This window comes from Amblyraja radiata, chromosome 2, assembly GCF_010909765.2.
Source record: "Amblyraja radiata isolate CabotCenter1 chromosome 2, sAmbRad1.1.pri, whole genome shotgun sequence".
Lineage (NCBI taxonomy): Eukaryota > Metazoa > Chordata > Chondrichthyes > Rajiformes > Rajidae > Amblyraja > Amblyraja radiata.
Genome location: NC_045957.1, coordinates 78,597,058 through 78,615,160, shown reverse-complemented (window position 1 = coordinate 78,615,160; position 18,103 = coordinate 78,597,058). Strand labels below are relative to the sequence as shown.

At 41.7% G+C, this 18,103-nt stretch overlaps 1 protein-coding gene across 3 annotated transcripts in view; it reads right to left on the bottom strand.

The window, feature by feature from the left end:
• Positions 1 to 18,103, bottom strand: part of LOC116990921 (cadherin-12-like) — an 878,073-nt gene that overhangs the window by 174,047 nt on the left and 685,923 nt on the right. For all 3 annotated transcript variants that reach the window (XM_033049096.1, XM_033049088.1, XM_033049079.1), the window contains one exon: positions 11,310 to 11,477. In XM_033049096.1, the coding sequence (XP_032904987.1) occupies positions 11,310 to 11,477 (168 nt within the window). The remainder of the gene's footprint in view (positions 1 to 11,309; positions 11,478 to 18,103) is intronic.

Sequence of the window (18,103 nt, the reverse complement as noted above, 5' to 3'; positions counted from 1 at the left end):
TTTTGGGGATGGATACCAAGGATAAGGAACTTATAGAGTTATGGACTAAAAGTGTGGCACTAAACATGAACACACTTTCAAAGAAACAGTATAAACATCATGGGCCAAAGTGACTCCTGCTACTACTCCAACATGCATGCCACTATTCATACTGCTACTACCAACCATATCAGGTGAAAACCTCTCCGATGACTTTCAGTCTGAAGAAGGGTCTCGACCTAAAACACCATCCGTTCCTTCTCTCCAAAGATGCTGCCTGTCCTGCTGAGTTACTCCATCCTTTTGTGTCTTTCTTAGGTTAAAATTGCTGGCATGCTGGTCTTCTTTTCATGTTTCTTGCTCTGTGGAAAATCATTTGACCTTGACTTGTCTGTTGAATCATTTCATTATACTCTGCTCATGCCTGCTGGTCTGCTAGAGTAGAGTTCAGGAAACCACAGATGTCATCATATTGCCAATCATATTGCCAATCATATTGCCAATCATTTTCTTTTTGAAAGTTGTAATTCAGTTCTTCGTTATATTAACATTAATAAGGCTTATGGTTATGCAAAACTAAAATTAGATTCTTGTTTACAAATAAATCTGCAATATGAGTGTTCAGAACCATTTGGGGAAAACAGCTACCGTATGTTCATCGGTTACCAATATAAGGCTCTTTTTCATTAATTATAATACTAATCGCATCAAATGCTAATTCTCATTTACTGTCACATCAACTTACTGATACTGGACTTGCTTTGCCCCCTGCTGAATAAAATATGTGTTGGAAGGCTCATAGTTCTCAATGTCTGCATTCATTTAACGGTGCATGCACAATGCTGACATTTCCGTAACAGATATAAATCTGCGCATTTCTGGAAGAGTAATAATTTAAAATACAGATTGTGTTGATTAGAAGGATTTCTAACATTTGAGCTGACAAATGTTATGTCTTCTTAGCAACATAAAATACATAATTCAAATATCTAGTAATAGCACTATAAAATTTGCATCTTAACCTAATTGGTAACCTGAAAAATTATAGAGGTACATTTAAGCTTCTGATGCACATCATTATTTTGTACTAACATTATAATCCGTGATGCCATTGTAACTTCGCAGTATATGAATCACAAAATACATTTAAGTAAAAAAAAGACACAAAGTGCTGGAGTAACCCAGCAGCAGCCCTGGAGAATACGGATAGGTAATGTTTCGGGCAGGACCCATTTTCAGACTGATTGAAGGGACATGAAGAAGGTTAGCAGCGAGGAGAGGACTGACAAAGTGTGGCAGGTAAAAGGTAAACACAGTTGAAGTAGGTTTTCAATAGGCAGATGGTTAGACAACGGCCAGATATAATATTTGAGTACCTTCCCTCAAATATGCATTTTGTTTTGTGTTCCTGTGACAGGTATGGCCACAGAAATACACATGTTTATAGCATGTATCAACTGCTGACATCATTTGAAGGATTACGTGGTAGAGTATGAGTCAGTGCTTGTCTACCGACTTGGTGCTGTCACATTATCAGAATTGAAAATGATTGCAGATACAGCATTAATCACTGAATGGAAAAGGCAGGCCCAAAATCATGCCCTTTGAAACGTTTTTGTGTTTGTTAAGTGAAGACAGATGCAATGAGGTCAGGAGAATGTTCAAAAGCACATTATGTTATCCACTTCACTGCTTCATAACAATTTCAACATCACTGATTATTAAAAAGGGACATTAGCCTTATCATTCATAAAATGTAGCACACTCTGGTTGCTGGAAATTTGAAATAAAAACAAAAACTGCAGTGATTACGGAGTCACATCTGTGCAGAAATAAAACAGGGTTAATGTTTTAGGCCAATGATATTTCAACACTATATTTACATTGAAAGAGAAGACATTTTGAAATTAATAATTGTACCAAAGGACGAGATAGCAAAGGATTAACGGGAAAGAGGTAATTTAGATGACAAATACTGTAAGTTCTTTCTAGGAAGAAAATGCTCAAGATGGGGTAACACAAGCACAGCTGGTAGAGCTCCTGCCTCACAGCACCAAAAAGCTCAGTTCTATCCTGAACTCGGGAGCTATCAGTGGGGAGTCTCCCTGTGACTATGTAGGTTTTCTCCGTATGCTCCGCTTTCCTCTCACATCCCAAAGACGTGTTGTTTTGTAGGTTAATTGGCCTCTGTAAAAGTGTCCCTAGTTTGTAGCAAGTGGATTCCTAAGTGAGATAACATAGAAATAGTGTTTATGGGTGATGTCTTCGACTATTGCCACCTACTTTGCTCTCTCAGCATTAACTCTGGTCACCTTCCATACCATTCCCTGAAGATGAACCACATTATCCATATTCTTGTTCCTATCTTTGCTCATTGGTTTTGAGACATTATTTTGTCAGTCATTCATCAATTGCTGCAGATTTCAATCATCCTTCCCCTTTGGGTTTCCTTTCAGTTCTGTTGGCCTGATATTTCTCATCTCACTTTCCATTTGAAACATTGCAGTATGCCAATATTGAATTTTTCTATTAAGTGGCTATTTCCCTTCAAAGTCATTTAACTTTCCAGTTATATTGAATTGTTTTCCTCAGAAGGTTACATCTGCTTGGGGGTCATGAGTAAATGTGCAAATGAGTTTTACCCAAAGAAGTATATGATGCAATTTACAGGCACCTAATCCCATATTTAACTCAAATTTATCATGACCAGAAAATCTTACCAACAAACTGCTGATTCGGTTTACAATTCTGAGGATGTGAAGTCTGTTAAGAAGTCTAGCCCTTATTTTGAACATGATTCCTGCAAATATGAATGCTAATTGAAGTATTTTTCTTTACTCAACCAACAGTTACAAATGAAGAGCATAATATGAAGAAATTAGAGGTTCAAATCAAAATCAAAATCCTTGCAGTCATCCAGGATTGTGAAGTAAACAAAGTGAACACAAATGAGCAAACAAGCTGACTTTGCTTAATGGACCCAGCAATACTTCCTGGGGAGAAATGTATCAAATACATGAGGTCTGCACAAGATTTAAAAAAAGTGAGTGAGTCAAATGAAAACCAAACATTCTAATGGATAAAATTAACAATTTGATTTGTAAGATCTTGGATCTTACTGCTGGTTGAATGATCAAAATCAAATGGTCAAAAAGAAGTCGATCAATACATCAATGTGAACTATCACTCAAAATAGGAGTTAATTGAAATAAGACTGTACATATAAAATGGACAGACTAGTAGATTAAAAAACATTGAAATAAGTCAAGTGTATTTTGTAATGCAGTGCATTAGTTCCTATCCTTCTATTCCATTGCAGGAGATGCCTGATGCTGAGGAATATTTATTCCATCCCATTACACAAAGTCAATGAGGAGAATGTGTTTTGTTTTAGAAAAGCATTAACTGCCATTGTTTTCAGATCTGCAATATAACGGATATCCACCACATGGGATCCCTGGATGATCACATTTCTGAATCAAACGATATGACAATGAAATGTAGCGTTGCTTACCCAATTGTGCCATAATGTTGGCAGATCCGCTGAGTGTTTCCAGCATTTCAGTTTTTATATTAAGATTTCCAGTATCTACAGCTGTTGATTTTCAATTGTAAATGAAATGTGTTGCCATGAAGTGATCACGTGATACTTGATGTATTACTGTGGAAATGTTAGAAATACACATGGCTCTGGATAGCAGTTCTGATTTCAGAATATTTTGAAGCATTTACACCAGCCTACTTCTCAGTCGTAATGTTCATGACTAAGGTTAATGAGCTAAAGAGAGCACTACATTTTAACAAATCCTCCTTATAGCAAATTCAATGCGAGCATTTATTTCAAGAGGGCTTGTATACAAAAACAGGGATGTAATGTTGAGGCACCATAAGGCTCTGGTAAGGCCGCATCTGGAATATTGTGAGCAATTTTGGGCACCATATCTGAGGAAGGATGTGCTGGCTCTGGAGAGGTTGCAGAGGAGGTTTACAAGAATAATCCCAGGAATGAGTCAGTTAACCTATGATGAATGTTTGTCGGCACTGCGCCTGTACTCGCTGCAGTTTAGAAAATGATGGGGGAACACATTGAAACATACAGAATAGTGAAAGTCTTGGATAGAGTGGATGTGGAGAGGATGTCTCCACTAGGGGAGAGTCTAGGACTAGAGCTCATATCCTCAGAATTAAATCAGAATTAAGGAGGTTCTTTTAGGAAAGAGATGAGGGGAAATTTCTTCAGTCAGAAGGTAGTAAATCTGTGGAATTTTCTGCCGCTGAAGGCTGTGGAGGCCAAGTCAGTGAATATGTTTACGGCAGAGATAGATTCTTGATTAGTACAGGTGTCAGAGGTTATGGGAAGTAGGCAGGAGAATGGGGTTAGGTGGGAGAGATAGATCAGCCATGATTGAATGGCCAGAGTAGAATTGATGGACCAAATGGCCAAATGAGCAAATTACCAAATTCTACTCCTATTCCTCCTGACCATAGGACCTTGTGACCTAGTTTGCAAATGCCTGACTTCTGTACATTTTGTATAGAAGAACAAGGGTTTGCAGGACTGGGATGGATTGATCGGCTGCTGTGGGGCTGTAGGTATATTCTGCCTATGGAGGAATACAGTTTGCAGCTGTATTTTTGACTTACGAACTGTTTGTGTTACAATGTTATCAATAATAAAACAGAAGCTGCTGAAGATAAATAATTTTGAACGCCATTAGACTTATATTTTATGAAATATATTTTCCTCCTCATCAGTCAAAAGGAAGGACATAGAAGTGAAATTTATGTGTGATGAGGATAAATAATATTGCGTTGAAATAAAAGTAGAATGTGTAAAAATGGCATGGGATTTTTGCAAACTCAGGAGAAAAAGAAAGAGAAGCAGATACCATCTGATCTAGTAACAGTTTTTGTTTATATTTCAGGTTTATATCCTCAGCAATATTTAATTATTACATTTGTTTTGCTCTATCTTAAAAAGTATTTGGATCCAGATAAATGATTACTCTATTTTTTACAACTTCCAGGTAAAATCTAAGGCTTTTTAAGAATCCTGTTCTTTGTTCCAGCAGCTAAATGAAATTACAATCCAGTCCAATCGAGGCTAAATAAATCAGTGATCTAATAATCAGAGGAGGATCAGTATCACATTAACCGCAGCTCCGTGTGATATTTATTGATATTCAGTGAAGCTGATTTATTTCCAGATTTGAGTATATTTTCTGCTCCTGTTAGATTTGTCAAAACTTGGTTTGAATTTTACTGAACATATTCTATTTCTTATTCCCATTTAATTGCTTTGGAAGATTTTCTGCAATGCATCTTTTTTTAATAGTTAATCTTATGCAATAGTTACAATTTAGTAAATTTATCATTAAATAACTTTCAATACATTTGAACAGACATAATTTGCATTCTTCATAAAGCTTTATTAAATAAACTTTTACATCTATCTGAAAGACAAGGAAATCAACATGCCTGGGTTTGTTGGATTGTGTTAGTTTGATAAAAGAACAATCTAATACATGCATTTATTGTGTTCAGATTAAAATATTCAAATGCTGCCCTGGTCAGATACATCTTACCTGTCCTGCATAAATATCAGCTCATCCAATAATGAGATACCACGTGACAAGTCATCCTTTATCATTACCCATGTACTCACTGATCTAAACTGGTTCATGATTACCACCACTTCAGATTTTTCATTATTTTTTTATGCTTAGCCAGGGCTTGCATCAGTTCAACCCTCCACCTCTACAATTTACAATTACTATTCTGCAGATCCCAGGCTCATAACTATCATTCTACTTGTTGCTCTGTCATTGGGTCCCTCCTAATCCTTATGCAACTGGATTCTTGACGTCCTTGTCAGCAGACCACAGTTGGTTCAAAGTGGCAACAACACTTGCTCCTTAACCATTAGCACAGGGGCAGTTCAGGGCTGTATGCTCTACTCTACTCTATTCTACTCTACTCACTCTATACCCATGACTATGTGGCGAGTCACAGTCCCAAAGCCATATATAAATTCACCAATGATACCAAGCTTGGTGGATGAATAATTGGTAATGTGGAGTCAGTACAGGAGGGAGATAAAAAATCTGATTGATGGATGCCAGAACAACAATCTTGCTCTCAATGTGACCTTAAACGATTGTTGAACTTAAAAGGGGAATACTGAGGATCCAAAACCTTTCTATATCATCGAGATAGCAGTGGAGATAGTCAATAACTTCAAGTTCCTGAGCATGCATATTTCTGAAGATCTGTTCTGGGCCCAGCACATTGATGCAATCATGAAGAAAGTCCATTGATGCTTCTATTTCTTCAGCAGATTGACATTTCATATGTTGGTGAATACTCTTGAAAATGTACTTGTGTACAGTAGAGGGCAGTTCAATTGGTTGCATCATGACCTGCTTCAGCAAATCGAACACACAGAAACAAAGGAGATTACAAAGAGTGATGGACTCTGTCATCATTGTCCACCATGGTTGCTCACCTCCCCACCTATCTATAGGATCTATAGGGATCTATAGGAAGAAAGCCTCACAAAGGCAGCCAGCATCAACATGAATCCACACCACCCTGGTCATGCTTTCACTTTACTCTTGCCATCGGGAAGAAGGTATAGGAGTCTGAAAAGTGTGACAGCTAGGTTCAAGAATAGTTTCTTCACAACAACCATCAGGCTCTTTAACACAACACAACACTAACCTCATCCGTCTTTTGTCAGAAGAACTGTCATATGGACTGACTTTGATTATACAAAGGACTTTGGGTTTATTTGCACTGGTATTGGTGTTCTAAATGTATTGTATTTTTGTTTATTGTATGTGCATTGCATTTACAAGCCAGTTCCGCTGCTGCAAGGTTTGTATTGGTTCATTTTCAGTACATAATAATAATAATAATGGATGGGATTTATATAGCGCCTTTCTAATACTCAAGGCGCTTTACATCGCATTATTCATTCACTCCTCAGTCACACTCGGTGGTGGTAAGCTACTTCTGTAGCCACAGCTGCCCTGGGGCAGACTGACGGAAGCGTGGCTGCCAAGTCGGCGCCTACGGCCCCTCCGACCACCACCAATCACTCACACACATTCACACACAGGCAAAGGTGGGTGAAGTGTCTTGCCCAAGGACACAACGACAGTATGCACTCCAAACGGGATTCGAACCGGCTACCTTCCGGTCGCCAGCCGAACACTTAGCCCACACTCTTGACTCATGTCCCAAGCTCCATCCACAGGTATTTCAATCCTAAAATCCTAAATCACTTCCTATCTACCTTCTATTGTTTTATGACTGTAAAATTTGCCTGTGGAGTTAGATTAAGAACCCTTTCTGAACTCTGCTTCTTTGGGTTAATATCCATTTTCATTTTTTATAATTCCATAAAATCCTCTGAAAAAGCTGCTAGAGCTTCATAAAAAGCTGCAAAGTAAATGTAAATAGTCGTCATTACCAGTAACGATCAAATACACTGGTTAGAATTTCCTGCACCAGTTCCATTATCTCTACTGATTTTAGTTAACTGTGCAGAAAAAAAATCCCATTCTTGCAAAGATCAGTTGTGCAATCATTAGCTTGATATTAATTCTAAACTTTCTTAATGCAAGTCTTCACAGTGAATGGCAGGGCCCTGGGGAGGATTGTAGAGCAGAAGGATCTAGGAGTGCAAGTATATAGTTCCCTGAGAGTGGCATTATGGGTAGTAATCAGAGTGATCAAGAAGGCTTTTGGTACATTGGCATTCATCAGTGAGAGTATTGAGTGTGGAAGCTGGGATGTCATGTTACAGTTGTACAAGATGTTGATGCGGCCGCATTTGGAGTATTAGATATCGTTTGGTCAGACTGTAATTGGGAAGGATGTTGTTAAGCTGGAAAGAGTGCAGAGATTTACGAGGATGTTGCCAGGACTTGAGGGCCTGAGCTATAAGGAGAGATTGGTCAGACTAGGATTTTATTTGTTGGAGCCCAGGAGCATGACAAGTATGTGGAAAAGAAAGGTTTTGAGGATTAAGGGCCAAATGCGGTCAGATTGGACTAGCGCAGATGGGCCATATTGGTCGGCACGGGCAAGTTGGAATTAAAGGCCTGTTTCCATGCTGAATTGCTCTCTGACCATCTATTACCATCTGACTCAATGGACATTGTCAGTGTGAAAAGAAAATTTATCTTTTGGAGACCAGACTGTCTTTGAATGATAATGTATATTCGAATCATTTAAATGACTAACCTGAACTCTTTACATTTTTTTCCATGGCTGACGTTCTTTTCCTATCTAAATAGAATACAGATTTTGGTAATGACACCGACTACAGTGACAAATAGTGTTTCTTTGGCTTAGTTTCTATTGCAAATTACCTTGGAAAGCAGTAAAGGGCCTGTCCCACTTACGTGTCCTTGGCACGCAAATTACGGTCCCGCGAAGGTCGGGCGCAATTTCATGCGTACGCACAGCCGTCTGGATGGCCTGACGTCATTTGAAGATGGACACAAAGCCGGAGTAACTCAGCGGGACCGGCAGCATCTCTGGAGAGAAGCAATGGGTGATGTTTCGTGTCGAGACCCGGTCCCGCTGAGTTACTCCTGCATTTTGTGTCTATCTTCAATTTTCTTGGCCCCGCTCTTTTTTAAAAAAAAATTTTTTAATTATGAAACTACTTTTATTCAAAAAATAAACATAAACATAGAGTATTAACACAATCAAAGACTGCCTATGCTGACAGTTTACAAACAAATGATCGTCAAATTAATAACATCAACGTCAACTGGACCCACGAATGGCCGTTGAAGGTCGAGTGTTCCGTTTATCAACAAAACACTCGATCTTCAACGGCGACCAGTATTCATGGAAAGCCTCCAAAGTCCCCATGGACACCACGTGTTCCCTCTTAACACTTAAACAAAATTATCAAATTAAAATATTAACAATCTTATCGATAATATATTCAACCTCCTGTGGTGACCAGCGTGCACAGAAGACCTCCACAGTCCCCATGGACACTGCGTGTTCCTTTTCTAGGGACACGCGAGCTCGGACGTAACCCCGGAAAAGGGGCAGGCAGGCGACCGGTGTGCGGCCATCGACTGCCCGCTGCCTGGACCCGTGAATGGCCATCCTGGCCAGGCCCAGGAGCAGACCGACAGGGAGGCCCACTCCTCCCTCCCATCCTTCCCCCCTCTGCACCGGATGCCCATAAATTAATAATGTTGGACTAAAATGTAGCCAAAACTTGAGGAGCAGCCCTTTCAGATATTCGAACAGTGGCTGCAACCTCTCACACTCTATGTACACATGGAACACGGTCTCTACCTCACCGCAGAAATGACAAGCAGGGGAGGAGTCCGTGAACCGGCTCAAATACCTATTACAGGCCACGGCTTTGTGCAACACTCTCCACCCCAGGTCCCCGATGTAAAGGGGGAGGACTCCCTTGTAGAGAGACCTCCACTGGGACCGCTCCCCTCGTCAGGTGGTAACACGGACCGCCAGGGTGTGTCGGGACGAAAGACGAGGGCGAGGAAGTGGAGAGTGTGCAGGAGCAGCCTGTACAGTACGCGCCTCTCCGCGTCACAGAATGGTACGCTGGGCATCTCGGAAAGGCGGCTCATGTTGCATGGGGCCGACTCTCGGGGAGGGACCCGGGCCTTGGGCCCTATGAACAATTCCGACTGAACGGGGGCAAGCTCGTCCGGAATCGTTCCATGCACACGTCTCTCCTCAACACCCACCATCACAGCCACGACACCCCCCTCCCCCTGAGGAGTAGGGCCCTGGCTGAAGGTGACCAAATTCCTGGCCTTCAAGAGGTCACGGTAAAAGCCAGGCAACTCCCGCCTAGCGCGTCGACTCATGCCCGCTAATGGGAGCCGTGAGCCCTCCTGAAGGCAGCGCCCCTGGCGTAAAAAATACGTCGCCAACACGTGCCATTTAGGAGGGTAGTCCGAGTAGATTTACCTCCGCAGGGTCCTGAGTCGGAGAGCCGCCACCTGGGTGCGAATACAGACCAGCGCCTGACCACCCTCCTCCAATGGGAGACTCAGAACCCCAGCAGAGACCCAGTGGTTCCTCTCGCCCCAGAAGAAGTTGACCAATCTCGTCTGTAACATGGTTATAAAATAAGAGGACGGGACCATAGTGGCCATCCGGTACCACAGCAGAGAGGCCACCAGCTGGTTAATAACTACAGCCCTGCCCCGGTAAGAGAGCACACCAAGTAGGCCGGACCAACGTCCCAGCCGGGCAATCACCTTCGCCTCCAGCTCCTGCCAGTTCGCCGGCCACCCCCTCTCATCGGGACTCAGGTAGACCCCTTGGCCCCGCTCTGGGAGTAGAAGTGGGGGCGGATCCAGACCGTAACGGCCATGAGCCCCAGGCCGAGTTCGGTGATCGTTTGCCTGCTTCTGCTGCTGTTGAAGGTGAGACGTTGCTTCGCGCCAGGGTCTTGGGCCGGTCCCACTTTGGCCGTCAGTTCTGCGACAGGCAGTTGGCGCGCAAAGATTTTGTTCACTACAAAAATTTCAGAGCCCCGCACGATGTCGCGCACAACTACATATCCCTCCACGCTTCTAAGTGACACCGGCCATGCGCGGCTATACGATGCCCGTGCGCCTAAACGCGACCTCGAGGTCACGTAATTTGCGTGCCAAGGACACGTAAGTGGGACAGGCAATGAACTGGTTAAGCCTCTAATCTGGCATATAGCAACTTGCCTATGTCTTTTTATCTTATTCACAGCTTCCTTTCATGATACATAACAATGTAACCACCAGAAGCCATGATCAGTCTTTTGTTCAGCGTTGAAAGGTGAACATGCAGATAAACATAAATCATTTTCCATGTTAGTATACATTTAACAGACTAATACTATGGACAAACAAGTGATCATGGGAATATATGGTCTACAATAAATGAGTATTTCTGATGCTAATAATTTCTGATATTATAAGCATTTTATGCTGCCTGATTATTTCTCTCTGTTGTTCCGTGACCAATAAACATCAACCCATGGCAATACCTTCTCAATAGAAACATTCATTTAATTAAAATTGGCTCAAGTGGGGCTTATTATACCTTGAGTAATATATTATAACTAATGAGCCTGTTTAATGAAATGGAAATAAGGCATTCAGAATGTCTTTGTTAATGAGCATCTTGGATCTATAAACTTTTTGAATGTTTTCCCTAAATGCACACAGATTGGATAAAATATCATTTTATGTCAGTATTATTTTGGCAATCTTATTTTATGTCACGTGCCACAAGAACACAACTCACATTTCAGTCTGTTTAATGGAATAAGGTGAGCTTACTTTTGGCGAACCTCGGTGGATTGTCATTGACATCAGAGAGTGTGATATTTATCGTTGTGGTGCCTGCCAACCCTCCCATTTGTCCTCCCATGTCTTTGGCTTGGATGACGACTTGATAATTTTCTTTAACTTCTCTGTCCATGTTCGCCAAAGCAGTCCTGATAATGCCTAAATATGAAAGACACAGAAGGGAGAAAGTTTTCATAATAATCATAAAGGAATTTCTTTTTATGATTACATGTAATAAATTTATGTTCAAACCTGGCCTTCAGTAACTCTTGTGCCATGCACTGGTTATTCATTTACAATCAAGTTATTTAGTAGATTAGATTATAAAGCCATAGACACGATGGACATAAACCTTTCACTGTATCAGCATCAACCATTGGACAGACATTCTAACTAGTCTAAACTTGATCCAAATTTATTCTTCCCATATTCTTATGAATTCCCTTCAATAGACAATAGACAATAGACAATAGGTCCAGGAGTAGGCCATTCGGCCCTTCGAGCCAGCACTGCCATTCAAGTGATCATGGCTGATCATCCCCAATCAGTACCTCATTCCTGACCTCCCCATATCCCCTGACTCCGCTATCTTTAAGAGCCCTATCTAGCTCTCTCTTGAAAGCATCCAGAGAACCTGCCTCCACCGCCCTCTGAGGCAGAGAATTCCGCAGATTCACAACTCTCTGTGAGAAAAAGTGTTTCCTCGTCTCTGTTCTAAATGGCTTACCCCTTATTCTTAAACTGTGGCTCCTGGTTCTGGACTCCCCCAACATCGGGAACATGTTTCCTGCCTCTAGCGTGTCCAAACCTTTAACAATCTTACATGTTTCAATAAAATTCCCTCTCATCCTTCTAAACTCCAGAGTGTACAAGCCCTGCCGCTCCATTCCCTCAGCATATGACAATCCTGTCATCCCGGGAATTAACCTTGTAAACCCACGCTGCACTCCCTCAATAGCAAAAATGTCCTTCCTCAAATTAGGGGACCAAAACTGCACACAATACTCCAGGTGAGGTCTCACTAGGGCTCTGTACAACTGCAGAAGGACCTCTTTGCTCCTATACTTGACTCCTCTTGTTATAAAGGCCAACATGCCATTCGCTTTCTTCACTGCCTGCTGTAGCTGCATGCTTATTTTCATTGACTGATGAACAAGGACTCCCAGATCCCGTTGTACTTCCACCTTTCCCAACTTGACGCCATTTAGATAGTAATCTGCCTTCCTGTTTTTGATACCAAAGTGGATAACCTCACATTTATCCTCATTAAACTTCATCTGCCAATCATCTGCCCACTCCCCCAACCTGTCCATGTCACCCTAAATTCGCATAGCATCCTCCCCACAGTTCACACTGCAACCCAGCTTTGTGTCATCTGTAAATTTGCTAATGTTACTTTGAATCCCTTCATCCAAATCATTGATGTATATTGTAAATAGCTGCGGTCCCAGCACCGAGCTTTGTGGTACCCCACTAGTCACTGCATGCCATTCTGAAAGGGACCCGTTAATCCCTACTCTTTGTTTCCTGTCTGCCAAACAATTTTCTATCCATGTCAGCACTCTACCCCCAATACCATGTGCCCTAATTTTGCCCACTAATTTCCTTTGTGGGACCTTATCCAATGCTTTCTGAAAGTCCAGGTACGCTACATCCACTGGCTTCAGAATCTAGCACACCTCTATCCACTCAGGAGAATTTACACGGGTCAATTAACCCACTGATCTGCACATATCTTGGAGAAACCAGAACACCTTGAGGAAATTCATGCTGTCATCATGTGGGAAACTCAATTAATGGGATCAGCGTAAAGAATCAATTTTCTATTGTAAATTGCATTTGCTGATCTGACTGCTGCACATGGGACATTATTTTTTTCTGTCCTACTTACAGAGGGAAGGCCAGAGCATTAAAGGGAAAAAAAGAGATTTTCATTAAATGATATCCTTTACATTCATTATTCATACCTGTAAGAATAACAAGTTTGTAATAGTAGCTGATTGTAACTTCCCTAATATTGAATGGGACTGCTATGGGGCTAAGGGCTTGTACAAGGCAAAATTTGCGTCTAGGAAAGTTTTCACAAGATTATATATATATATATATATATATATAGAGTCCTTACTGGAGAATGGACCACATTGGACTTCCCACTGGGAAATGAGGCAGACTGAATGACTGAAGTGCCAGGGTGTTAGCATTGTAGGGCCGGTGACCATAATTCTGTTTTAAATCATTTGTAGTTTTATTTTTTGAGAATCAGCAGGCAAACAGACCCTACTGCCTAACAAGAATGGTTTAACTCATCAACCACCCGGAAAAAGTGAGGATTTGTTCACGTTAAAATTTCAATTGCGGCAAAGCTTATTTTAATGGTGTGAAACTGGTAAGGTTGATAGGGAGAGGTTATTTGCAGATAAAGGAGGTATAGTGATTTAGAGAGGGTTCTGAGCCAACAGAAGGGCAAGGCCAGCAGGGTTTAGGGAGCCCTGGATGATGAAGGAGATGGAAACTGTGGTCAAGAAAAAGGAGTTTGCTTCTACCATGCAAATCCCTTGTGGAGTTGAAGGGATGTAGAAGTACACGTAAAATGGAAATCAGGAGGGCAACATGAGGACATGCAATAGCTTTTGCAAAAAAATATATAGGAGAATTGAAATTAACTCAGCATTTACTTGCATTTTAGTACGTTAAACTAGAACATACAGAGTGAAGGACCCTGAAGAGTGCTGTACAGCAGAGAGACCTAGGTATCCAAGTATTTTGTACCCTGAAAACACGTCATCTGAGCGGTTAAAAAGGCTTTTAGCACCCTTGTCTTCATTAGTCAGGACAATAAGCATGAATGCTGAGATGTTATTTTACAACTGTACAAGACCTTGGTGAGACACATTTCGAGTATTCTGTACAGTTCCGATTAGCTAGCTATAGGAAGAATGTCATTTAATGGAAAAGGGTACTGAGAAGATTCATAAGGATGTTATTGGAGCTGGAGGGTTTGAGTTCTAAGGAGAAATTGAATATGTGTTTTTTTCCCTGTAGTGTAGGAGAATGGTATACAAAATCATGAGGGGTATACATTAGGTGGATGGTGACAGAATATTTCCCAGGATAGGAAAGTCTAAAATGTGAGGACAGAGATTTAAGTTGAAAGGTCCAATTTTATCACACAGAAGATTGGTGAGTCTGTGGAATGAACTGCCAGAGGAAAGGTTAGATGTGGGTACAATTACATTGTTCAGAAGACATTTAGACAGATATATGCATAGAAAAGGTTGAGGGTATGGGCCAAATGGGACCAACTGCAGTAGGCAAATTTGGTCAGCATAGATGAGTTGGGCTGAAGGGTCTGTTTCTGTGCTGCATACATCTATAACTGTATGACTCCGGTCATTTCAAAACTTTACGGTGATACGCCTCCTAAAACGTAGTTACTATAATGATTGAAATGGAGCAGCCAAAGTGTGCTCTGCAGGATCCCATCATCAGCAATGTGAGTGAGGGATGAATACTACACAAATGAAAATGGTACCTTCCTTCAAAGTAATATCCTGGGAAATTTTATATCTAACTATGAACCTTTGTTTGACATCTCATCCCAAGAATGCCCATATGTAGCAAAGCAGATTTCCATAGTGCTACCCTTGTATTGGTATTGGTATTAGTATATTATTGTCCATTGTACCGATACAGTAAAAAAACTTTTTGTTGAGTACTATCCAGCGAAATCAAGCCATACATGAGTACATCAGTGTGTGCATAAGAGGAAAAGAAGCAGGGTGCAGAATATAATGTTGCACCTACTGCAAAAGTACAGTGAAACAAATGTGTAATGGCCACAATGAGTTAAATGGAAGACCAGGAATGTATCCCCAGCTTACGAAAGGTCCATTCAAGAGTCTAATCACATCAGGGAAGAAATTGTTCTTGAATCTGGTGGTCGGTGCTTTCAAGACAGTTGAGAGGGTGAGAGGTCAGAACCATAGTGAGGGGTGAGTTAGGCTGGAGGGGGAAAGATGAGCATCACCCTAGCTTTTTATGTGCAAAAGCCTTGAGTTAGACTTGAATTCTCTACCACTCACAGAGCGAAAGATGATGTCCAATCACTGGCACATTGTGATATAAACTAATTTTGTAGTTTATTCAACCAGCAGGCCTAGAAATTAATGGGCATCAGGAAGAGAAAGTAAGAGATCACTTTATGTACGACAATGATAATTTTAAGAACAATCCTACAACAGAAGGATTCAATAATCCTTGGCCTTCAAGGCAAAAAGCAATATTGATCGTTTTTTCACATTTGCTTTTTAGCGTTGCATAAGTATGAAGGACAAAAAAAATGTTTTGGTGAGTTTGGGATCCAAACATTCCTGCAGAGTGCAGAAAAAAAGAACTGCAGATGCTGGTTTACAAAAAAGGACACAAAGTGCAGGAATAGCTCAGCTGGTCAGGCAGCATCTCTGGTGAATATAGACAGGTGACATTTCAGGTCATGACCCTACTTCCGACTCTGAAGAATAGTTCCAACATTAAGCTTCACCTATCCATTTTCTTCAGAGATGCTGCCTGACCTGCAGAGTTACTCCAGCACTTTGTGTCCACTTCTGCAGAGTTGTTACTTGCGTTGGAACTTGGATTTTGGGCTTGCGGCTTGATTTATGCTCATTCAAGATTCAAGAGACATTTATTGTCACATGCACCAATTGGTGCAGTGAAATTTGGGGTCATCATACAGCCATACGAATAATAAAAGAACAAAACACGATAGTATTTTAACATAAACATCCCCTGCACAGTTTCCTACTGTGAGTGAAGGCCCAAAGTTCAGTCATCCTCCTCTTTGATGTTCTTTGATGTACACCCGTGGTCGGGACCTCCCGAGCCCTCCGCAGCCCTCCGCAGTCGCCGCCACGGATGCCCCGATGCTCAGGCCGTCTCGCCGGGATGATGGAACTCCGACGTCGGAATGGGAGAACAACCTCAGCTGCTTGGACCCCCGAATCGGCCACTTCCTACCGGAGTCCGTGGCTCCCGAAGTCCACAGGCCGCGCCAAGCGGAGACCCACGCTGGCGGCCCTCGGCAAAGGGCCCCAGGGCACCGCGATGTTGAAGTCAGCACCGCCCACGCTGGAAGCTATTCAAACCACAGCCCTGCGATGTTGTTGCAACAGGCCCAACATTCCGGAGCTTCAAACGGCGATCCCAGGTGAGGCCTCGCCCGCTCCACGATGTATCCAGCGCTGCACCGCCGCTGCTGGAGCTCTGGTCCGGGCACCGGTAGGAAAGGCCATGCCAATCCAGTTGGTAGGCCGCGAGGAGGGGGACGAGGATGCGACTTGGCGAATAGTCGCATCCTCGCCAGGAGGCGACTGAGAGACGGTTTCCCCCTTACCCTACCCCCCTCCCCCACATAGAAAAACGAAAGAAACCTCCTCAACATACTTTTAAGCAAAATAAAAACATTTAAAAAACGGAAAAAACGGACAGACTGTAGGCAGAGGCAGCTTTCCTGCGGCACCACTAGTGGCTATTCAAAGATCCAACTAGGTTTGGATCAGGAAGTCATGGAATAATTTCAGAATCCAGTCTTGTAAATGCAAAAATCAGCCCCAATAGTGCAGAGGGGGAGAGTTAAAAAAAAACCCATATTGATGGGTGATGAGTGTGGAGAAGCTGTAGAAGATTAAACAACATCATGAATGAGAAGTGATAAGTAAGGGATCTTTCTTGAGCATTGTGCCCACGCCTGGATCTGAGAAAAGACACAAATGTTGGACGTTTCAAGTCAGGACCATTCTCCAGACTGAGATCTGCTCAGTGCTTTAAAAATATTTCTTCTGGGAATAGCAAACTGCATTTGCACCTCAGAACAACATGGCAGCATGGTGGTGCAGAGGTAGAGTTGCTGCCTTACAGCGCCAGACACCCGCGTTCGACCCTGACTGTGGGTGCTATCTGTATGGAGTTTGTATATTCTCCGTGACATGTGCATTTTCTCTGGGAAGCTCCAGTTTCAACCACATTCCAAAGGCGTAAAGGTTTGTAGGTTAATTGACTTAGTATAAATGTAAATTGTCCCCAGTGTGTGTAGGATAGTGTTAGTGTGCGGGGATTGCTGGTTGGTGCGGACTCTGTGGGCTGAAGGGCTTGTTAATGCGATGTATCTAAAACAAAAAAAATTGTGTCTGAGTAATTAAGTTTGAGTAATTAAGTCTTTCCATTTAACTTGGAAATCATGTTATCTGCACAAGTGAGATTCATGATTGGATTTGCCTTGTGGTATTTCTAAAGTGACATCCTTCAACCTGGAATTCAGCATAATCACATTGCACAACAGAAATAACAAATGTTCACATGCATATCACTGAAAAAACATAAGTGTTATGTTAAGTATTTTTAGGTCCTGATATTTCAAACTAATATTTTGCATTGGCAACTTAATTTTCATGTAACAATTTATTTTTGTTTTAGAGGCAGGTGGTATAGGAACAGGATGAGTAATATGTTATGATGAAGGATATCAATATTCATTCACATTAATAAATCAGTTTACTATCATGTATTTGTTTATTATAAACATCAAGGAAAAGCTGAGCAGGCATCAATGACCAAAATGTTATCAGATGCTTTAATTGAAAACAGCTTTAAAAATTCTGCTAACATGAGGTTATGTTCTGATTGGTGGGGAGTTGCAATAAATATCATCCCTTGTGAGTTGGGATCACACATTTACATAATATTTTTAGCTGCAGGCTGACTAACTTGCCTTTCGCTTCGTAAAAATA